Source organism: Prenolepis imparis, unplaced genomic scaffold (assembly GCF_030444845.1).
Source record: "Prenolepis imparis isolate NDT839.2.m4 unplaced genomic scaffold, iyPreImpa1.0 SCAF_13, whole genome shotgun sequence".
Taxonomy (NCBI): Eukaryota; Metazoa; Arthropoda; class Insecta; order Hymenoptera; family Formicidae; genus Prenolepis; species Prenolepis imparis.
Window position 1 is genome coordinate 5,733,577 of NW_028141171.1, and position 26,035 is coordinate 5,759,611.

Consider the following 26,035-nt stretch of genomic DNA (forward strand, 5'->3'; position numbering starts at 1 on the left):
TTTTCAGTTTATTAAGTTTGCACTTTTCACTTTTCAAAATACATTCTTAAATTACACTTTTAGTTTTCTTTATTTTTTTTTTAATTATTGTGGTTGCAAATCTCTGCGATTTTAATCTCTAAGCTTTTAAACGTTTGATTGTTGGATTATTGCGTTTTTCCTGCATATATAAGTCTAAGTGTGAAGTATTAAGGGAGGGTGTAAAGATGCAACATAATTTTATACCAAGTTAATCAGACGCTTAGGGAGCCTCCGGGGAGACACGCAATGTCATGGAGGGCTGACGAGAAGGGAGGGACGGGATCATAACCCGCGACATCAAATACTGGCCAAGATGTGCCGATGTCATGTAACAGCTGCTACTAATCGCCTGTTTAACTAAGCTAATTAGCAGCTTAATTAGTTCAATCGTAACGTTGATAATTATATTTCGATAATACAAGCATATGTTTTATATTTTACACATAGCATGTTTAAAGAAAAAAAAAGATTGAAAAGTGCGGCAGCGTGTGCGGAGAGTTTTAATTAATTATAATCTAAATATCTATACTTTTTAAGAACAAACTCTTTCTCGTTTACTTCGCCATAGATTGATTAGATTTTGAGCAATTATGTCATTGATTAATTATGGTTTTTTTCCCGTAAGATCAGATAAAGCTTAATTAAAAAGAGAGAGTAGAATCTTTACTTACTTTAATTAATAATTTAATTATATAAATTCTATTTAATGTTTTAGAAATTTTATTTAATGGTTTACATTTATATATTTGTTACGACATTTATTATATACAAATTTTATCATATACCAATTTTTTTATATATAATAATTATAATTTATGATATAAATTGTTATGAATATAACTAATTACAAAGCAAAATCTAAATTATAATATGTGATATATGAAGAATGCAATTTTTATTATCTATACTCATTGTATGTATATCTATATACATACATGTGTGTATTAATTACAATTATAGATTATGATATGCAATTATAGAGAAGAAAACGATTATGAAAAATATTTTTAGTATATTTGAAATTTTTAAATAATTTTTTCGAAAATTTTTGAAAATGACAAAAATGTCAAAATTGCGGATTCTCTTTTAAATGGATTGTTGGTCAACAAAAGCGTAGTTAAGGGTTAAGGATGTCATATAAGTTCATGATGTCGCGTGAATGTAGCTCGCTTTCGTTGTGCATTTCGCTGACATCTCGTAAAACTGTAAACACGTTGCCGGTATTGGTTTTATCGCGCATTCAGACAGGATTCACGAGCCGCCATTTAGTCGGAATATTATTTCGTCAGGCCACTTTCCGGGGCGAGCGGGCGAGTTGAAATTACTCGTGCGAACGTACGGTGCAATTAACAGAGAGGATTTATGTCGAAGCGAGTACTTCGAGGCGAAACGTTTTACAGTTGCTAACGTAAAGAATTTGGCAGAGATTAAATGACGTAATAATAAATGGGAAGGTAACTTTTACGGGCACATATTGCCCCGTATTTTAATCCCATACGATCTGAAATGATAGAGCATAAAAAATTGTGTCGAAATTGTTTAATAGCACAAAAAGAAATAAATAAATATCGCTACAATATAATGCAATACAGGAATTGCAATACTTTTACGTTAATTTTTTCATAATTTTATTAACGAAAATATAATTACATATATATATTTAATGGAATATATTTATTGCTTTGTTTACAGAATCAAGACTTACGGCTAAGGATCGATCTCGAGACGGAGTGCGTGGATCGTGCATGTCCGAAGTCGGCGATTCGGTAAGTTAATTAGATTGCTACATACATACATACGTATATATGTATATACATATATATACAATATATTTCTATCTGTTTTCCACTGGATAATAATGGCGCACACAACTATAACTCGCAATTAATCATGGCATGATCGCATAATTTACTACAGAAATTGCACGTGTAACGTATCGCGATAATATACCGGCAATTGATTGCACGAAATAGAACACACTCTAATTCGCACGATTGTACATAAAGTATTCGGTGTAAATTTCGGTTTAAATTTAAATCTTAATCAATATGTATAACTACCATATCCTTTGAGTATTACTATAACAATAGAAAAGTTGTAAGAAAACGAGCTATTAAATAAATTTATAATTGATGATTTTACTTTTTCAGTAATTTGTTAACGTAGCTTAAATAGACGGAATTTTTTCTATCTGATTAACATTGCGTTGGTGGAGAAATTTATTCATTTAATTCAGTTACCATATAAAAAGATTTTTTCTTTCCGACTTTTCTTTTGCATGATCAAACGTCAATCGAAAAGCAAGCGTTATTAGTATAAAATGCAAGATTGCGCGAATGAGAGAAAAAGGAGGCTTGTCTTGTCTTAGTACCTTATTAACTCGTGATTGCTGCTCGTCAATTTTAATTATATGCTGTTAACGACGATAAAGTTTTAGTACGTTTTCTTGTGGAAAACTTTCATAAAAATACAGTACTTTGCAGATTATTTCAGAATTTGTGATTTTACTGAAATTGCGAAATCGAGCGTCACATCTATCAAACACTTAATTAAGTCTCGACAAAAAGCAATAACGGATTAAAATTTATAATTGAGCAATACAATTGTAAATAATTGACAATGCAATTATAAATACTTTTGTAACGAGAAAGACGATTATAAAATTACTCAGCAATTTATTAAATGTAAATTTGTTTAATCATCATATTGAGTTTTCAGAATTTGTTTATCATAAAATTATTGAAATTTTAAATATATAAATATGTGACAATACCGATAGACATATTAAAAGAGTGCTTGAATATATGAATAACAATACATATAGAATATCTGAGTTATGGCAAAAAGTCGATATCATATCTTTTGTAAAATTTAATATCAGGTTTATTAACAAATGTCAATAGCTATTAATAATTTCTCGGTTATATAAGCCTCATTGAAAAAAAACTTTTCTTTCGCGATTTAAACTTTAGATGCTAAAATAAATAATAAAACATTTTTTTCTTCTCTTTCTTTCTCTCTCGTTATTCTATTTAAGGTAAAATTTATTTTCATTAATAAGACGGATTTATTTTACTTAAGAATTTTAATTTGAAGCTTAGCTGTTAAAACGTTAAATGTCAGAAGTTTAAAAAATTGTAAAAAATGTTTTTTTTAACTGGTTTCTTTAAATGGTTTTTATTATGTGAAGATAAAGTTTATTTTAAACTTTGCAAAAACAATGCTCTATATACATATTGTGTATATATATATATAAAAATTATTCTCAATCGAAATTCTGGAACATCGTGAACTATTTTCGACTTTTTGACAACATTTCGACTCACATCAATCTCTTGGTGAATAAACGATTTCGGCACGACCATTCTGGATTACCATACGTTGGACTTGATATTGCGCTTCCGAGTTTGTTTCCCCTTCTCTCACTTTCCTCTATCTACCTATGTATAACGATTTGTCGCAGCCAAATGCAATTGTCCCCCTATTTCTTCGATAATTGCGAAATCGGTCGAAGTTCCCTAAAACGGGATAACGAAGGGGTCATGAAAAAAAGATAGTTCGTCGCCGATTTCGCAGTAATTCCGTGGAATTCAATTTTTAAAAACAAATAAAGTTTTTTTTTTAAGAAATGCAGGCATCTCTAGATTATACACACGATATTTTTCAATGTCACATATTTATAGCTCTATATTGCTTCTTCACATTGCACATTATATTTTAGTAAAAAATAAGAAAAGCTTATTTTATATTTTATTTTCTTTTATTGTTCATTTCGTCAACTATTTTTTATTCATGTTATATACTTATATGAGAAGGCAAATATTTTGCAGTATCAAGTAAAAAATCTTAGCAATGACAGTGAGTTCCAAATTGCACGACTACGTTTAATGTACGTCATAAAGATATGTCATATAAATTCGCTGTGCGCCATATCTAATTTGATGAGAAAAGAAGTTTACTCGCTAATGCACTCGTTAACACTCGCGCAATTTATTAGGAGCAAATGATCGATCGATCGTAAGCGTGGCGACCGCGCTCCGGCGAGCAGCGAGCGGCATTTTATCGATCAGCGAGAACGGGAGATTTACGCGTACATGCCAGCCGTGCCTCCAACGAACATATGTCATGTTATTTACGAGCCGGGCATTACTCTCTGCCCGATTTACTATATTTTATGTTACGTGGATGGACTTGCGATTCTTTCGGAGCGGATCGGACGCCGGTCACGTCGCCGAAGTGCGTGCCCGTGCTGCGGCGATCATCGTCGGTCGATACTTAGTTTAATTGCGACAAGCCTTTCGCGAGTTGTTATACTAGCCGATTCGGACGGTTTATAATTCGGAAAATAATTCGAGACAATGTTCGGTCTATAATATTATATTTCGTATCGTAAGCGTAATTATGAATGAAAAAAGTCTCGTCTCTGTTGCATTCATATATACATTTCGTTTGAGCAAAGTTTTCTTGACGTATAATACAGTATATAAAATTAGATATAGATTGTGTTCGGCAATTTCTGCAGATTACAGATTTTCTTAAATAGATTTTATGTTCATATATTTCCAATTCTCGAATTCAGAAACATTTTGAATTGGCAAATTCACATATTTATGTATCATTCATAAAAATATTACACGCAAAATTGTGCAATGTAAGGCTAAAAGTGATGTAAACGTCTTATATTTTTAATTAAGAAATCTGCAAATTGCATGAAATTTATTGACATACTTATGCGACTTCTTGTATCAGAAATCATTAACGTTTATTTTTAAACTTCTAAATTATTGATCTATTAGTTCTTGAAATTTTATAATTCTTCAATTTTTTAAAAATTTTATTATTTTTTAGTCCTCAATTTTAAAATATGTTTGTTTTTTTCGATAAATACGATTTCAATTTGATAATCAAAATATTCTTAAAAGATTCTTTAAAGATTGTGTTGATACGTGTTGAAGCACGAAAAGTAGATGTGTTCGAATCATGGATCGTGACATCTCTTTTGTAAGGAAAGCATTAAGGATCATTCAATCATGATCTCGATACTTTAAAGTTGAAATGGGAATCTCGGGGTGCTTAATGGTAGCCATTTGAGGTCAACGTAGCAGGAATTTATGTCCTCATATTTCGGCGAAAGTGTCACGTGGTGCGGCGCCTTTAGGCAACGTCACCGTGCCTTTCAATCAGCTGACGCGTAATTCCGACGCTTGATCCCTCGCATTTTTACTCGTTTCAAGAGGTATAATGCATCGTTCGATTTCCACTACGGAAAATGGCGTCTCGAAGGATTTAGGATACCGTTCATTTTTCAAAACTCCAGCATAATGCTTCTCTTATTTTCTTTGTAAATCTTAAGCACTTTAAGCACTTACATGACAGAAAATTATATAGATATTTACACACACATTCTAGATTTCTTGTTATTTACTTTTATTTATTATAAGTGTGAGATTAAATTTATAAATGTTTTTATTATAATTTAAAGTAAAATTAACTTTACACGTAATAATGAATAAAAAAATTCCACTTATTTTCTATTATTTTTATAGAAATCTATTTCTTATGAAATAATTTTGTTAACAATTTTATTTATCATGTTCTGAGTATTTTTCAGACAATTATATGTAAAGTTTGAAAAAATCGTTTATTTAACAGAAAAATTAATAAATGAAGATATCAATGTATACTCTAAAAGTCTTGTATTACTAAACATGTAGTAACATAAACATGGAAACAATTAATCTTCTTTATTTTAAAATAAAATTTTTTCGCCATATTCTATTTTAAGACTGGTATCAATTTTCATTATCAAGTTATACTGTTTTTAAATAATATATGATAAATTCTAAAGTTTCTAAATTTCCAAATTTTTAAAAATTTTTTAAAAGTTTTTTATACAGAAATATAAATGTTTAATAATTTTTTAAATAAATATCTTTTCTTTTAAAAATAATGCAGAAGAATTTAAAACTGTGACCTCTTCTCATTTTATGTCAAGTGAATTTCATGAAGGTTTACAAATCTCTGCAACTACAAGTTCTTTGGTATTTTAGCCGGATGCATTTTCACAGAGTATTCAGTAAAGTACTCAACAACTTTTCCCAAACAACAGTTTTCCCTGTCCGCGACAAGAACGGATATACAGCCGTTTGAAGTCGCGTTACAGTAAATAACGCTCGGATTGCAAACTAAATAAAAGTATTTTTTGAAATGTCGGATAAATCGAACGGCTCTACTACTTAAAAGCGCGCGAAAGTTTGACGCTTTGCGAGAACGCGATTAAAAAGCGATTTCCAATGAAAGGCGAATTGGGGGTGGCGGACAAGGGGCAGGTGAACGACACTATGCGGCGGTGTTTTTATTTCACGGGAAATTTAACTTTAGGACTGGCGAGTCGGGGAGAAATTGCGATGGACAGGGCGAGTTCAGTATTGGATTACGACGGAATGATTGCGCTCTTAATTAAAAGGGGTGGGGACAAAGGGGGGGGGGGACTCGACCCTATTCGTGTTTCCGCTAAAGGGATTAACTTACTAAATCAGAGTTATGACCTCATTGTCAGTCGTGATCATAAAGCCGATAGATGTTAACAGAAGTTTCTTCGCGTTTGCCTTCGACCTAACTTCCTCAGAATTGATTGATCATCTCGTCAGTTTCCGATAGTTTATTAGTGCCTACTTTTAATTGTCTGCGCGCGGATATTTAATATGTCAGCATTTTATATTGTCTTTTATATATACATATATATACAATATGTATATTATATGTATGTAGGTATCTTACGTTATGTCATGTATTTTTTTCGACAATTTTTCATTATCTTTCGCAGGAATATTTTATTCACGTTTTCTCATATTTTTAAACGCGCTCTTTCATTTTTTAATGTTTTAATCGTTAGCGGCGATAATTAGTTTTTTCCTAATCTTAAGATCGAGTCATATACAATGCAGTATTAAATGAGAAAGATATACATACATATATTCTCTTTTTTTCTCTCTCTTTCTTTACTACTGCATTTGACAGTTTAAAATTACAATTTTAAAATGTTTTAAATATTTAAATTTGTAAAAACTTATGATTTAATTATTTTATTACCATTTATATATTTCCGCTATATTTAGTTTATATATTATATATATATGCGCGCACGCGTACCTGTGTGTGTGTATATACACATACGGTTTTTTATATTTAATTTGCATTCACAAATGTGTAGATTTTAATATATCTGATTTTATTGGTAGAAATTTTTACGGTTTTATATATCTTTCTCTCAAACATTTTTAACTGCTATATGTGATATTGCTCGTTGATTATGGTTTTATTAATGTTCGTATTTATATTCATCCCTCGCGAGACGCAGTTCATATAACGTGCAATGATGGAACGCGCCGCCCTTCTTCATCTTCGTTTTAATGAAAAGCGTATGAGTCGCGCCCTGTAACTTTCAGCGTCGCGTCATGACTCATCACCTTCAGAAACGATTTGCTAATCTCATAAGTACTTCACGTAACGAAGAATTGAATATGCGGTAATTAATCCTGGCACTGCCAACGGCCGCAATGGTGCAGTTCTTCATTTATGTATCATATATGACACATAAAGATATTTTTTTTTTTTTTTTTTTTTTGAAATATATATCCTTTGTTTTCACGCGGACTAAACCGAGAACTTTTTAATTTGCAACTTTATACTTTGGCAATTATCTTTCAAATAAAAATTCTATTAAAGTAGAATTCTCTTTTAAAAGTAGGCGAAAAATAAGATTTTTTTATCTATTTATATTCTTAAAGCTCTTTATTTGCTGAACTCTTTATTTGTTGAACTCTATAGGTTTACAACTTGGAAACTTTTGATACCTTGAAACAATCAAGATTCCAGATTTCTTTTTGGAGTATATCATTGAGAGAATACGATTAGTATGAATATTCTACAAATTATAAACTTTATTCTATTTTGTATATTTGCCTCGCATTTATTAAATTATTAAATTAATTATTTATTTATAATTTAATTTATACATTTTAAAAGATTGAAACACTAAAACATTAAAACTATGCTTTTCCCAAGCTGTTCGAATATGTCATTGCGTTAAAAAATTCTAAAAATATAAGTACTGTCATAAAAGGGAGATAGAACGAATAGAGCTGAAAAGATAACAGGAGTACGAAAAATGCAAATTTTTAATGAGATAAAATGACGCGATGTGGTAGAAAGAGAGAAAAGAAAAATCTGGCGCGTAATTTAGGTGAATCTTGTTTAAACCTTACTTCCTTCGTGTGTCTCAGCCGTTGCCGTTAGTTGAGCAGAATTCCCCTTGGGATGCGAGTGAGCTAGCCGAGGGATCGATTGAAGTCTTGATTCGAGAATCCAATCGGTACAAATAAACGAGAAATTGACCCTTTATCACATTGTGTGTGTGCGCCAAATACAATATAAGACTATTTTTCGTAATAAAGCATTATAGGAATTATTTGCGGCTAAGCTATATATATAACAAAAATATTTTAAATCTTAGAATAAATAAAATATAAATAAATAACATGAATCTAAACTAACATTAAATTAAATTTTATTGCTTTTTATTATATATAATAATATATCATATATTTTTTTTATTAAAAAAGAAGCTGAACAAAATTTACAAAACTTGAAACTATATTTTTCATTCCATACACGATATTATCTATCGCGATTTATTTATAGAGCCTATAAGCATCTCTGAATTTGTTAGAATATTCCGCCCGCGTCTTGTCATAAATATTTAATAATGGCTTATCGAGGCAAAAAATCTCAGACACTTATGATTCGTAAAATTCGCGAATACTTTCTTCGTGAGTAAATAATTCTGTATCGGCTGTGGCGGCCGTGATGTAAACTTTATGTTCCTCCCTCGGCGGCCATGTTGTCGGACACGTAAAATCCGCTGCTTTGTGTTCCCTTGCTACATCGGGATTTCCGCAGGAAATAAGGAAACGAAATTCGCATTGTTTTTATATTTTATATTTTTGATAAAATGCATTGTCTTGGATAATTTCCAAAATAATATATTAATTTTGCTATTGATGAATTCGATATTCAATAATTTAAATGATAGCGAGTGATGAGAAAATGACAACTGACTTAAAATCTAAACTTTTCATGATTTTATATAACAGAGTTATTATAGAATAAATATTTTATTAATTCTATTTATATATGTTTAAAAGGATATAAAAAATATTGAGACAATATTTATTTCACAACATATGTCAAGGTCAAGGTAATTGGGGCTGGGTCCGTTATTATGCATATTTACCTTTATTTCTAGAATTTGTTATAAAGGACCCTGCACCGGTCATAGGGGGAAAATGTCTTTCTGCGGATTTGGCTAATTTTTGGATATGTTGTAGTTCTCGTCATTCTGAACAAATGTCTCAATGGGCAGAATGATCTAATGAGCCGTTTCCGTGCTACAAGCCCTGAAAGGTCCAGATTTAACATGCAAAAGTAAAGGAAGGATGGATTTTTTTCTTCAATTCTTAACTATATTGATGACAATTATTGTTTAGAGTCGTATAAAGACAACAGATGTATGTAGTACAGTCCAATCTATGTGGATTTATAATGTATGTCAATTATAAAAGTGGACATATAATGTGTATGTATAAGTTGAATATATATTTATTGATATTATATATATAGTTTATAACATCCGTTGTCTTTATACAACTCTTAACAATAATTATCATCAGTACAGTTAAGAATTGAAGAAGAAAAATCCATCCTTCTTTATTTCCAGTCGAAAAACTTATATTTTTACATGTTAAATCTGGACCTTTCAGGGCTTGTAGCACGGAAACGGCTCATTAGATCATTCTGCCCATTGAGACATTTGTTCAGAATGACGAGAACTACAACATATCCAAAAATTAGCCAAATCCGCAGAAAGACATTTTCCCTCTATGATCGGTGCGGGGTCCTTTGTTAATTATAAGTCATCTAGGATTAATAAAGATGATTGAGATAAGAATTATTAATTTAATAAAAGTTAATTTGATAGAGATCAATTTTAATTAACCGATGAGATTATAAAGAGTCTGTATCGAATTTATGCTGTAATTGTGCGTCACAAAGCTTTTGTGAACTTGATTTATTTGCAACTTTTCGCGCGATCGACGGTAACGGCGTTTGAACAAACAACAAAGTGCGCACGTTGTAACAACGAAACTTTCGAGTTAATATGACGCGCCGCTAATTTGTTAACAACAAACGGGGTAATGCGTAATAGATTTTCCCTTGTTATTTGCTAGATGAGTAAAGCTACTGCTTGTAATTAACTTTAATTAATTTTATTTATCATGTTTAACTAATTTTAAGTAACTACATGGAACTGTTTGCGAGTGTAATTTGCAATATTTGCACAAGCGATTGAACAAGATGGTAGTAAATTCGTTCGTGATCGATTACATAATCGAAATATAAAATTAAATTTAACTAAATCACGCAATATCTATACACATTAAAACTTATTTAGAATTTTACATTGTATTTGTATTAATATTTTATTATTTTTTAGAATGTGTTTCTCTTATTATTTGTTGTTTTTATTACGTTTTTTTACTATTATTTTTGTTATTATTATTACAATTACAATTTAAGTTACAAATAATGTATACGATATTATGTACTATATTTAAAACATTTGTCGAGATTTGTTTTATTTGATTTTACTTTTGTTATTATATTATATAACTAATTATATTATTATGATTTTAATTGCCATGCTAGTATTTCTATTGTTATTTCTATTATTTTCTCAATTGCATTTTAAATTATAAGTAATACATACTGTTTTGCGTGGCATCATATATTTGCCGCGATAAGTCTCTTTTCAACAATAGGAATATTATTGCGCGGCAGATAATTACGCGAGAAATAATGGGGTAGCGCCTTCATGGTACATTTATTAGATTAAGATCTGACCTCTCTCTCTCCGCAGTCGCGTCTAAGAAATTATGGCAGGGATCAAGCTACCGATTATTAAGCGAACAGTTTCGGAACACCTAGTATATAACTTTGCAGCAAGCATTCCTCAAACGTCCGTAACTCCATTCTTATTAGGAATAAAAAACACGTCCAAATACGGAAATGTAATTATTTCACGCGTGTAATGTATAATCTTATACATTTATTTTTTTGCACAATATATAAATTATTTCATTATACGTATAAAATTTTATTTATTGGAGAATTTATTCTGAGAAAAGAATATGAACATAGCTTCCATAATTAGTAAATTCTTTTTCAGTCTGTAGGAAGTAAATTGAATAAAATTCTCAGACAATAATTAAATTGTAAACAGTATATGTCTTGTTTCGTTTTGTTATGAAAAATAAGAGAGATACATACAAACAATCTAATGGGTCTATTCTGTAAAAATGCTCCATAACGCTGTATCTCTATAAGCTTTGTAGCACTGTGGAGTAAAAAAGAAAGAGCGAAGAATAAAAAAAAAAGCTAAAGAGCTACAGAGCTTATAGAGCGAGAATTTTCTTACAGAATATACCACTATATTTTATAACATTATAATAATATAATATTAAATAATTGGTCATCATTTCTTATTATATCACACATATAATAAATGTGATGATTGTATTAATTATGAATTATATTATTTTATTATTTTTTTCTTTTTAATAATGATTATTGTTATTAATAATGCAATATACTTTTTTATTGCATTTTAAATTGAATAATTATTATTATATATTCTCATTTTCGTCATTATTAATTATTAATTAAAATGTAAAGATATATAATGAATAATTAATAATTAACATTTATATAATAACATATACAATATATGAATAATTTTAAAATACGTATAATTACGCTATTTGAATACGACATATAACGAAAATCAATTTTCCTCAGTTTTCACATACATATACATATTATCCGTAATTATTTGAAAATCTTCTTAGGCCTAAAACGAGATTTTTCAGCGAGCTACGAAGATAATTGTACCCGATAAGCTCGCAGCTTCCGCTCGTGGTTCTAAAAGTTGAAATTATCGCGCAACGATTTGGCATCCAGCGAGAAAATTAGAAAGAAAAGCGCACTTTCCCCTCGAAATTCCATTATTTCCGTCGTGGATTAAAACTTTGTCGCTTACGCGCGAATGAAAATTCGCACGAGCTTGCATTCGCTCTTTAAGAATTTCTAATCGATATTTTCGTTGCGTACTAATCAACGTAATTTATAAAATAGAATTAATGTTTCTGCAATCTCTGGTGTGGATAATTTTTATATAAAGTTATTCAAGGATATGGGAAAAAATTTATATTATTGTTTATTGTGATATTAAAGATTGATTTTTATTGATAAAAATATAGAAAATAATATGATTATTTTTCAAATTATGAACTATTATGACAAAAAGTTGTTAATGAATTAAGTTTCAGAGATGCAAATAAATAATGAAACACTTTTTATCGCTTAATTTCAAATAGAGTTTAAGAGCATCCTTCAAATTTTTAATAGAACTTAAAAAGTTGCGAGAATTGATGACTTTGTTAAAACATATTTTTATTAAAAAAGATCAATTTTAATTTCAAGTAATTTGATCCAATTTGTTCGGAGATTTGTTTAAAATACTATTATTAAATTTGTTCGTACGTGTTGCGATGTAGAAAAAGATAAATTGTAGAAAAACGAATTTTATAGACAAAAAAGTTCTTTAGTTTTAAAATCGTTTTTGGGTAAAATAAAAAGGAGTTAATTGAGACATTTATATAACCTTTATAACTTTAATAATTAAATTGCAATGCCACACTGTAGTGTTAAATTCAACGTCTGCAAAATGTCAAATTAACCAATTTACTTGGAATAAGGTCTCTTACTGGTGAAGCTCACTGCGCGCCAGAAGTATCTTTTATACATTGCGGACACAGCTTTTGCTTTTTACACATACATGTAAAAAAAAGAAATTTAATTTTATTATTTTATCATAAATTATTATAGAGTTAATAACATATTAATGTTTTTAGAAAGAGACAGATCCTTGTCAAATTACGTATTTAAATAGATGTATACGTGCACATACACTAATAATTTGTAAAAAATAGTTTTAGAAAAAAAATCAATTTAAGCAGAAGTTGTAAAATATAAAGTTATTATATGTATAAATTTAAAGAAAACATTTAGTGGCTATAGCATAGATAGAGCTTTGCCATAGATAGTGTTAAAGAATTCTCTATCTCTCTTTCTTAGTTTTGACAAATATAAAATGATTAAAGTAAAAAGAGAACAAATTTAAATTAATGTTAGGCAAAAAAGATAAAAACTATGTATATGTTTTGAACTTTTTCAGAAAACTTAGCCTTTTTATGGAAAACGCTTAGGCTATCTATGAAACGTCGATATATAAAGATTGTGATTAAGTTATGAAAGAATTAATTTGACAAAAAAAACAATATATTAATTTTTGTTTTAATTTTTGTATTAATTTTTTTTAAAATAATGAATACTGATCATATATTTTATATAGTTTTTATATTGCTTCATTATTTAAAGATAGTATTTTATTAATCGCAGATAGACCACATCAGTTATGCATATGTTTAAAAATAACATATATAAGAATACAATGTAGACGTTAAAGAGAAGTTTTTTTATTTACATTTTACTATCTAAATTAATCGCCTTATATAATCCTTATATGATCATTCGATTGTTCAAGTTGCAATGATTTATATCGTATTGGTAAAAATTGTATTGGAAAACATATGTAGATTGCATTTAAACTTCGCAGTATCCTATTTTTGCCATGTTTTTCCGACAGTTTACCGCGTGCAGAAGGATTAAAAACGAATATCCGGGTGTGATTTGTTATTCTGTTTCACTGTCACCTTCTTTCCTACATTTTGGCGTTATGTCATGAAAATGCAAATATTGTTGCGCTATAGAAATCTAAACGCTATTCTCTTTGAACGCACGAGGATTAGTCGACTGGAAAGAGAAAGATAAATGTAAGATTCGCATGTGATGTGATGCTTTGGAAATGTTCATTATGTGACAGCGTGATATATTGGTCGACTCGTAGAAAAGATACTAATAGAGCACAAAATTTAGTCTTTAATGAATATTGTTACATGTAATATTATTACATGTTAACAAAATTATATGTATTAAAAAAATTATTTATTTCTATTGAAAAAATATTATAGAATGCAACAAGAGTTAAAAATCTTTCTCTCTATATATATAAACATGGAAACACTATGCAATATATTCTAAACATAAATTATTAAACAATATATAATAATTATATATTGCTGCGATATTTATAGGATTTTTTGATACTTCGAATCCCCAATTATTCGTCAATTATTCCTCAATTTTTTTATCTGTCGATCTTTTGATCGACATCTAAGCATTCGTGAAAGAGCGAGCAGTGTGATGTACGAATAAGGGTTTCTTCTTATCGTCAGTTAAATATATTGGCTTCCGGTTCGCGTTACATGCAATCCGAGAGCTCATATAGTAGGCGTGTCGCGTAATTAAGCCGCTAGAGATTTGCATACGATCCGCCTTGTAAACGCGCGTGAAGAAGAACCTACCTACCTCCCAAATGTGGGTGGAAGGATTGCTCGAGGCTTGCCCTCCGGTCTGGTGAGAGCGCTCTGACGCAAATAGATACTGCTTTTTGCATGCGTCTTATCCAAACGCGATCTAAGACGCTCGTGTCTGAATTGCAAATACCCGAAATTGAAGAAATCCATATTATCATCAGCACAATAGAAAAGAAGCAAATTTATTACGCTAAAATATCCTATAAAAAAGAAAACGTACGTACAGAATTCGGAAAAGCGGATAGAATAAATAATAAGGTTTCCTGTCAAAGTATATTTTTTTGATAACATTTAATAATTTTTCTAACTTGTTTATTCTTAGTTTTCCACATTTCTGCAAGAATAATCGAAAATATTTATGATCTGAGATATTTCTGCGCGCTGCTATAAAAATAAATGCAATTGTAACATGAATCGTCCATGCAATTGCATACGCATTGCATTTAATATTTCGCGGGAAACTCGATAGCTCGTTGCACCCGCGATTGCAATCTCGCGGTTCGATTAAAATGGACGCGTAATCTTTTTATCAAAATCGCGAATAATCTCTTTCTCTCTTTCCTTTTTCCTCTCACTTTGCAATTCCGCGCGGTATTACGCTTGCTTTATGACGGTCGAAAATATCAACGCGTTTACAAATATGAAGCTGCTTGTCGAAGCGAGAATTACGACTAACGCAACTCAAACTAAACTCTTGTTTTGCGCGATCGCAATATTAAGTACACATAAAATAAAATTGGGCGATATTATTTGGGCTCGCAGAAAATGTTTGTAAATTATTTCAGATAAAAAGTTGAGCTATTAAAAAGTAATTAGAATTTGTTAATCGTTTTCTTTATTTTCGACGTTGCAAACAAGAGTTTGACTTTTGAAACGAGAGTAATAATTAATAATTGTATGTCGTCAGTTTCAATAAATTATACTATTGTGCGGATACATTGATTTCTTTAATAATTTAATTTTTTTACGTGAATACGTGAATTTTAATTTTGTGAAACTTGTTTCTTATATAAAATATTTCAAAAGATATAATATAAAATAAATTACTTTCAAGGGAAAATAAAAACACTTGCTTTTTATTGCTTAAAATCTAATTTATGAAATTATGACATTTTTGGTAAAAAAAAGCTTAAATAAAAATATTATAATTTATACAACAAAAACAAAGTTAACAACTTTATATGACACTAATTGTAATTATCTAAGTAATGTGATGTTATATATATAATTTAAGTATTATTTATATCGAGTATCGTATCGAAAGATGCTGATTGTCAATGTATGTATATTGCAATGTTACATCATGCCATGAGTTTTTCGCGTTTCGTCTTCATCGACTAAAGTGCATCGTACTTTATTTTATCTGACGTCATATACTGCCGACTTATGGACATGTAATGCAAGACAAGCCTCCGATCCCTCACTAAAAACGCGCTGTAAAGCCGCGTAAAAACTCACTCCATAATGGCATCGATACGCCAAGTGCATCGCGATGAAAGTGCACTCGTGTGATATAAGTGCCTACCGCGCAACGCGTTTATTTTTTTAATAATGCATAGTGCATCCTATGTGCAGAGTAACCGATAGAAGTTAGCAGAATAATCGAATTATTCGCATGAATGGCATTATAATCTATAAAAAAAATTACAAGAGATAAAAAAATTTGTTTTACGCTTATTTAATTTTGAAATAAATGCTTTATCTGTATGTGTTTCTATGCGCTTATTTTATCATATCAAACTCACCTAAGGCATTTTTTTTCTTTTTTTTTGTTTACCTATATAAATAGCGATTGACTTTATTTTATTATTTTTTAAAAATATCTTTATTGAATGATTTAGTTAGAAACGTTAGAAACTAGATAAAATTAGTTTTGCCATTGTAGCGTTGTAAGATCATGTCAAATCATTTTTGAGCTACAATGAGGAAGTTTCTAAATTATATTTATGTAACATATAAAAGTTTTTCTAATTTATTCGATACCAAATTTTCTTTGTTAATATTATTTCTTGTGCTAACTATAAATTTATATTATATTACATTTATTATTATATTACATATTTTAATTTATTATATTACTATTTAAATTTATTATATTACAATAAGTTGAAATAATATGAAAACTATTTAAATTTAATTTATTAAAAATTATAATAGAAAATATAAGGCCTACTAATATGTATGTGAAACAATCACTTTAAAAAGTAATTAAAACTAATATTTTTATAGCTATCTTTACATATATTTGTATCATAAGTATATATGTATAATTTGTTTATTATATATTTAATATATTTGGTTTAACTTTTTTGTTTCAGATTACGGTAAGTAAGAAATCCTGGCTATACGCGATGCAATTAATTGAAACCATTCGTGAGAACGAGCGACTTCAAGGTAAAATTAGCTCGAAATTCAGCTTGTGCATAAGCAAGAAGCGGGTAAGTGCCAAGAATATGTTTAATATCTGAGTAATGGACGCTTTTACGAGTTATTAATGCGTCAAAGTGCGTGCACGATATGGAACGGGAGGTCCGGAATTTTATTTATCCCTCACAGATCCGCTGTGCGCGTTTAATTACTTTTCTTATAATAATTTTTATCGTACATTTTTTGCTTTAGTTTTATTACCAATATTTAACGGGGAATTTTAATTAATGTATACGATCTTTCACTTTTGAGTTGAGAATTGTAAACATTTAATTGTCGCGTAAACAATTATTTCGCGCATTTTATTCTTGGCACTTATTAGTTAGTATTCTCAGAGTACAAATTTTATATACACACATATATGTGTATATTTCTTCTTCATCCTTGTCTATTTTTCATTTTATTGCGTATATGTATATATACAAATTTTAATTGAAAAAAATATTTTAACTCAATATTTGTTTATCTATATCAAAAATCAAGTTAACAAATTACATACCTAATATATATTGTTATTATATAATAATATAATATTATACAAAAAAATGTAATCAGTATTCTCTACGATACAAAACTTTAAACATGACTTTGGTCCGACTTACACCGGTTGTCGTGGGTTAATTTAGAGTCGGTGCTTATTACGTACTTCGTTGTAATTAACTTGTCTAATTATACGACAAAATCCTTCAGTTTTCTCGATGGCGTGAAGTTTAGCGCACGATGTTGTCAAGAAACTATTCCGCGAATCTTAATTCTGCATTTCCTCAAAGCATTTTTATATACCGTTGTCTTTTTTACCCTCCATGTGCCAAGCTGGAGCATTTATCATAGCATTCGCGTCTTTGTATCTTTTCATATTTTTTATAAATGTTTTTTTAAACTAATGATATAAAGAAGAAATAAACTTCAAATAAACTATATAATAATTATAATTTTTACGAATTTAAATATTAATTCCATTCTTGCGATTTAGCATAAATAGCGTTAATTGATGAGTTTCTTCATATCTATTAAATAAATCCGAGATACTCGGGTTTTGTCGGATAACGACTTTCCGGTAAATTAGAATCGATAAACTATCGATATAGCACTTCCGGAATCTGCTAACGATCTTTTTGCCGACACGAAGTGTCCATCGCAAAAACGCAATCGCCATCACGTCGCATTGAAAGTTTAATTATGCGAACGCGATGAAAAATCGTCGGGCAACTGCGACGAAACACTATATGTAACATTATAATCGCGAACCCATCTAATACTTAGCGACATAGTGCAACTTAATGCAACACGCGATACAGTAAGACATTGATTCTAATTAGTCCTACCCTTTTTAACTACATCTGCATAAATGCATTTCTACAACTACCTACAATACTTCCTCTCCTGTTTCGTCACCTTCATCGCGTGAATAATATATACTAATTACAATTTAAATTTACTCCGCTCGATGTCTGGGTCATTAAATCCCTAGGCTAAATTTGTTCTATGCAAAGAAATAGTATAAAACAAATCGTAATTCAAATAATTAATTTTATTATCAACCATTGTTTAAGCTATTAAAGTCAAAGTTCTTTTAAGCTATTATTTTAAAACGATCTATGAAACATAGATGTAAATTAACTCGTAAAGCTTTCGATATTTCCACTACGTTATGCTAAAATCACAAACTTTTTGTTTCTTCTGATATATCCGTTTCATTTCTTGTATCTCAGTGATTCTCCGTGCTTTTTCCCTTCGCGAAATCCGAAAACGACTCGAAATCTACTCGGCGCCCCTTCTCGAACTTAAATCAACATCATCAGACACGGCTAGATCGATGTAATTGCTGGTGCTGCGATTTAATGGTCCACTCTTCGACCTGCCCCCTGCGTTTCTCTCTCTCTTACCAGTCTCCTTCTCCTTCTTTCGGGTTCCCTTCTTCGTTTCCGCTTTAACTCGATAAAACCTGCTTTGCAGCTCGCAACGCCGGCCAGCCGGCGCTTCCTCACGAAAATTGAGAGTGCAATTTGTAAGCTACCTCACTATTCCCTCCCCTTTTTTCCCCCTCTAATATTAACCTCGATCGATGCAGCGGGCCACCCTCTCGCTGTTTTCCCTCGGCGCGTTGCAATGTTTCGCGTTCGGATAATGACGGTATGCCGTCTTCGTGCGGATATTTCGTGCGGAAAGGGCGGAAGTTCACGGATTTGTGAAATTTTTAACCAAGCGTTTAGATTACATCGATGTACAAGCTGTTTCAAAAGCTATAATAAGATCAGTAGTTTTTGGATTTTTAGTGAACGATTTTATTGATGCCAAGTGATGATATTAATACATATGATAATTGTGTTTTACAAATATTGTAACACATTTTTCGCATGCATAATTTAAGTATATTTACCTAAGATTTCATTTACTTATCTTCTAATACTTCAATATTTTTATCGATGATATACTTTTTAAGATTCTATATAAGAGATATTATAATTAGATAGCAATTTAACAAAATTTATTAATTAAATTATATTAATTTTATATATAATATATGTTATATGTGAAAAAAATAGATTATATTTTAAAATTATTTTTCCATGTAAAGTCAGTAGCACATTATTGATTAAATTATTCATTTAAAATATTATTCACTTATTGTTGAAGAAAAGTACGTTTGATATAATTAATTTAAAGAAATTTAATAAAGTATATTAGTTATTATTTCACAATCAGATATAATAGTAATTATATGAAACTGTACATTAAACAATATTCTCATTATATTTCTATTATTATTACAAGAAGAATATAATTTTTTTAAATGTCTTTTAAAAATATGCATAGGGAACAAATGTCAATTAGTTTGAAGACTTCTCGAGTAGTTTCATGCATTTTCAAACGGATATCAATGACACTCGATATACTCGAGCATTCAATTGAACGCGAACGAACATGCAGAAATTGACGATGATTGTGCGTATAGACCCTTCCCTTCCGTATAAAATCGCTGTTACAGTTGATGCATTTTTTAATAATTTTATTGACGGACGTTTCCGTTTTTATACGTATCTCTCTATGTGACGCAAATTTATCGTCAATACCTACGTTAGCAAATCTTTCGTTTGTTTGAAATTTTACATTGGTGCGGATTTGACGGATTTGTGTAAAAATTCAAACAACCCATATCGCTTTTCCTGGCACAATCGGGATTATATCGAGAGATTCTCAACTGATTGCTGCGCTATCGTAGTTGGTGCGATGTTTGATAAACAATTGAGCGAACACTATACACGCAAAAATAGGACAATTGTTGTTTCGAGTAAACTAGAATAAACGCATCTCTGTGGGCAAACATCCCTTTTGGACAAGATTAATAAACAGAACGCACGATTTAAAAATTTGACATTTAAAAAAAATAATGAAATAACCAAATTTTATTATCATTCATTTGTTAATACCAGTTAGATTCATAATTATTTTCTAATTAACTTTTAAATAAATGTATCTCTTTTTCATTTTACATTTCATTGTTTTTAATCAAACTATTAATCTTACTATATATATTATTTTTTAACTTTATAATTATTTAACTGTAATAATATACTATATACACAATTCAAGTAGTATACTTACTATGATACTATTAATGTGTATATGATATAATTAATATTAATAATTTATTATTATTTATTATTAATATTTATTATTAATACACTTAATTATTACACTTTTCATTGTCATTATGTAACTAACAACAATTCATTTAATCCAAATGTTTTAAATTTAGCTGCTGTTGTTATATTATAATTAATTCAATTTGTATCACACTTTGCGCACTTTTATTCACTTCCCAGCGCACCAGTAGAGTTTATTTCGCGAAACTCTCCGCGAAATATCGACGTGATTTCGATAACTTATGACCGCTGCTAGTTTCAGTGCCACCACTTCTATGGTGATTGCCTTTTGTTACGGTTGAATAGCGTTCGCAACCCCCACGGGTTTTCGCCGCTTGTAAGCTAGGGAAGCGAGTGACGGGAGTGGGCCTTTCTCTCCCTACCCGGAGGGACAACTCATTCCTTCGGGCAGGAATACTGACCGCGGCTGATCAGGCGGTTGCGACTTGCGATATATCAAGCCGAAATCGCCGAGATCGTATTTGTTGATTTCGATAGTTCTCAAACCGGTGAGAATTTGCGAGAAAAAAGTTAAAGCTTTTGACTAGTTGTCCCGCAGCAATATTGGATATTATTAGAAATCGGGAATTTTTATAGCAACTTTTAAATTTGAAACAATTTTGTGTACAGAGAAAAAGAGAAAGAGAGAGAAGTCATTAAGACGCTAAAACGTACAATCAATATTTTATACAAAACATATTAATAGATAAATGTATGCATGTATTAAATAATTTATAAATAAATATAAAGATATATTGAAGAAAGTATATATGTATATCAAAACATATTTTTAACAACATATTAATATTGTTGCCGATATCGTATATTTGGCGTGTTTTTATTATTTTAAAATATTTTCTAAAGATTTTATTATTTTATTATATATCGATACCGAACGATATTGATACCAATAAGTAAATAGGTATTAATATTGTTCAATATCAATATATAATAAAATAATAAAATTCCTAAAAAATCTTTCTAGAAAACTTAGAATACATGTTGAATACATTAAAAAATATCTCAATTTATATATGCAAGAAATAAAAATTTTTTAAATAAAAAATTGCTAATTATTGTTAAGAAATTAACTAAAATGATATAAAGTTAGTGCAGTGAACTAAACCAGTTGATTTATGTGATATCAATTTATAATTGATTTTAAATAAGTTCCTTCATAATTTTCATTGAAACACATTTTATACAATATATAGGTTCAAAAAAATTTATGCAAATTCTTAGACACATAAAATGTGGCCTTCAGATCAAAGTATGAAAACTTGGCACACTCAGGTTAAGACGTTTACATTTCTGCAAAACTGTATATGCGAACCTCTCTATTATTTCGAGTTTTCTAATAATAATACACAAATATATATTTTGATGTTAAACAATTATCTTGAGAGAAATATATTATCTTGAGAGACAAAATAAAATATAAAATTTTATATAATATATAAAAATGTTTAAGTTTTAATAGATTAATAAGCCATCATAAATATTTCTATCTTTTTTGATATTTATGTGTTTTTCATATAAAATTTTATGAAATATTATATTAAATATAAATAATTTTTGCATAAAAACTTTTTTAGCAACAAATAACTCATGTTATAATATGCAGTCATAAGACAGTGTTGACATAGCTGTATTAATAGTTTTTTAAGTTAATTTTTCTTTTAACAATGTTTACATATTATATATATATATATATATATACATACATATATACATATATGTATAACTATTCTTAATTTTTTAGACTCCACATTTTGTGATATATTTTTTTAGATTCTTCTAATTTGATTAAGACTTTAATAACAGGAAAAATACGTGTTTTTAATTGTAATGTAAACAATTTATTGAAAAAGTGTTCGAAAAAGAGAATTTGGATGAAATATTTCCACAATTTTTAACGTATCGAAATTTTGCTCAACTTTTCAGTTTTATCTTGTATAAGGTACATTTAAATTATGTGGTCATTTATTAATGACGAAAAACTAAAAATAAGTTTGCGGCATGTTTTACAAATTTACCTCGTGAAACGCGAGAGGGATAGCATGCGAAAAAACTCATTTATTTCAATGTATATCACAAGAAGCATGTGGTTTCTCGTTTTGGAAGTTATAATCTAATAGAACTAGAAGAGAGTGACAAGAATTTAAAGAGTTTTAAGTTTTTTTATTTTTACTTGATTTGCGTTTTTAATAAAAAATAATATCAATATTATTTTTTTAACAATCTTCTATATTGAAGACTCTTATTAATCTTCTATAGAAAATTTGTAACCATTCTGCTTAGCTAACAATTAAAACATTTAAAAAAATATTTTATTGTTTGATTTGAAATCGAAACTGATCATTCTAATTCGTTCATCAGATTGATGTTCGGTTGAGTTAAGTGGAAAGCTTAAGACAGATCCTAGAAAATTATTATTAATTTATGGTATGACGAGTCGGATCCCGTGAATATCTCACAGATACCTAATAGAATCAACGGAACCGTGGATATATTTAGAGATAACCTCGATATCACGAATATACGCAAATAAAAAAGTATGATCGATAAAATGATATCCTAATTTTAATCCTGAAATTGTTCCTTTATTTTATCGCGCTTATATCTAATATTCATTTCCTGCTGAACACATTGTAATTTTATTATATTTTTAGTCGAAATATTTTGTTTTGACTAAAAATACTTATAAGTCTGTTTCAGATGTATAAATGACTAAAATCGGTACAATCTCTCTACAGATAATCATTTATATGTTTTCATGTAATAATAGACATTTACGCCATTTTGTGTCAAACACTACTTTTTTCATATAATTTTATTATTAAATATCTTAAATTAAAATATTATTAAAGTAAAGTCTATTCCTAATTAAATGAAAGTTTTGTTATTTATTTCCATTCGTGAAAAGTTTTTTTTCATATCTTAATATTTTATTTTTTAATATTTTTGTTAAAGGGAAATTAATCAAAAATACATTTACAAACTTAACGAGCTATTTTTGAAACGTTACGTATTTCACACGAAATATTTCCCCAAAAAGCACACTGCAAATATAAAAAGCATCTCTTTTTTCTTTTTCTCTAAGAGATCTATTTTTTGTTTTTTTCTTTTCTTTTATTCTTATGTGTATAAAACTTTTATTCCAAGAAAATACAAAATCTAATTTAGAACTATTGTTTAAATTTACGGTATTATGTTATTGTATATTAAGCGTTCTTTTTAAAGAAAAAATTCAAATTTTTTATTAAATTAATATCAGATTTTATATTAAATCAAGATTTTCTTATCAGATTCTAATTTATATTATATGAAAATCAATGAGGCACTATGTATTAAACATTTATCTCTTTTTTCGTTTACATTTCCTTCATATGTGATATATAATTAAAATAAGAGCAACATATGTGTGATTATTTTCTATGCGTATGTGTAGAACACATATAATTTACATATGAAAGCGTCTATTTATGCAAGCATCGCATATATAAACAATATGTATACAACTCACACTGGATGTCATTTTAAAATCTAGAACACAATATTTTTTTTAACCATACAAGAGACTTTGAACATAAATTTTTTATTAATTCAGATTTTATACAATAAATAATGCTAATTTTGCAGCTCTCAAATTATTTTTAAAAAAGTTTTTAAAAACAATTTGAACGAATATGTTTTTATAAGTAATACAATAACAATTTTCTGTTTGCACATTTCTTTAAAATGGACGATACACTAGTTTATAATAATAATAAATACCCGATAAATACGAATAGTTTATTAATTTTATATTATTATATTGACGACAAGTACGGACTTATAAAAATTATATAATTAAAGTGTGTATGTGTGTGCGTGCCTAAAAATTGCAAGCATTATTATACTGCACGTATTTTCGACCATTCGAAACGGTTTGTGTGCAGATTGTGACAGAAAAACTCGTTTCAGACTTCTCATCGATTTCCCTTAATTCTCTCCCTTTCTTTCTCTTTCTATATCTCCGTGAAGAGTCGTGCGGAATTGCGGCGTCCCCTGACGTCGCGATGCCCGAAAGCTCGCGTCGGGAAAAGTTCGGCCGACGTTTAAAAGCGTCGTGAAACTCGCTGGTCCAACCAGTTGCGCGCGTTCTCACCAGCTTCGTTCATTCGTTCGTTCGTTCGTTTTCGCGGGTCAAGGTAAAAGTTTGCAAACGGAAACTCGTAGGAAACGTAAGTTTCTTCAGGAAGAGGATGTTCGTGGCTTTTCTCAGGATTCCCCGTGGAGATCCTCCTACGATCCTTCTGTCCGCTTGATAAAGTCCCCGATCTTTCTATCTTAAATATTTTTATTCGCGATCTAGAGATTTTTAAATTGATATTATTTATTAATGATAATTTTGTAAATTTTTTTTTTTTTAGAACGATTAGATCCTTAAAAGTATCATAATCTAAAAATTATTATAATTTATATTGTTTTTAACTGATATAATTAATGACAATATAATTGAACTATGCAGGTATATAAGAAGAATAAATTATTAAAAATTCCTTTTGGAACTTCATGTTTTATACACATGTTAGCGCTCTTTCGGTCTTGAACTTTAAATTTTTTAATATATAGTAAACTGAATTGGAGAGTCTCTCTCTGGAGTATTGTTTTTGTTTAATTTTGTACAATTATATATAAATCGTTTCTAAAAGGCTTTTCGAGAATGCTAGTTAGAACTTTTTGATATTAAAGCCTTTTTTTATTCCGGTTTTTCTTAAACAGAAATTGTGTGCAAAATGAAAAATTCAACGAATATGAAGATTAAGAAAGGATGCTAGGATGCTTTTAACTCTAAAAACTCCATAACTAAAACTACATAATGGCACAGTGCATGGTCCCTCAGTAAAATCCAGTTTTCGCGAACTTCGGGGTGTATACGTTGAACTCTTTTTCGCGGGCATTCGAGAACTTCTGCTGGTTCATAGTTTACCCTTGTGACGGGAATGCCGTCCAGCATCACAACGTTCGTTTTTCATGTCCCCCTCGCACTTCTAAAAATGCTTCATACTACCTGAAAACTTCGACTCGCACCTTCATCTTCATACGGGCTTTTCAACTTCTGGTAAACCTGTCGCAAAACTTGATCGCGTGATACCGTTTGACATTTCACTTCTTCATTATCATAACAAAAGAAATAGTATTTTGATGTGGAATAGAAATGTAAATTACAAGTTAGGCATATAAATTGATAACATTCTTGATAACACATTCTTATAATATTCTACATAGGACGATACAGCAACAAAAACTGACAGGAAGAGGTTGAATTTTAGTTTGCAT

The 26,035-nt window shown here is 29.4% G+C and overlaps 1 protein-coding gene and 1 long non-coding RNA gene across 8 annotated transcripts in view; one reads left to right on the forward strand and one right to left on the reverse strand.

Annotated features, from left to right (window-relative positions):
* The window catches only part of LOC145944708 (uncharacterized), a 189,807-nt gene that overhangs the window by 55,023 nt on the left and 108,749 nt on the right, over positions 1-26,035 (reverse strand). The gene's annotated exons all lie outside the window — the stretch shown is intronic.
* Positions 1-26,035, forward strand: part of LOC145944705 (uncharacterized) — a 171,760-nt gene that overhangs the window by 38,547 nt on the left and 107,178 nt on the right. For 5 of the 7 annotated variants that reach the window (XM_083053243.1, XM_083053244.1, XM_083053245.1 and 2 more), the window contains one exon: positions 1,714-1,787. The exons of 1 other annotated variant lie outside the window; for it this stretch is intronic. In XM_083053243.1, the coding sequence (XP_082909369.1) occupies positions 1,767-1,787 (21 nt within the window). In that variant the 5' untranslated portion in view covers positions 1,714-1,766. Of the gene's footprint in view, positions 1-1,713; positions 1,788-24,915; positions 24,937-26,035 lie in introns of those variants that run through there. One more of the 7 variants, XM_083053248.1, reaches the window with a different exon arrangement.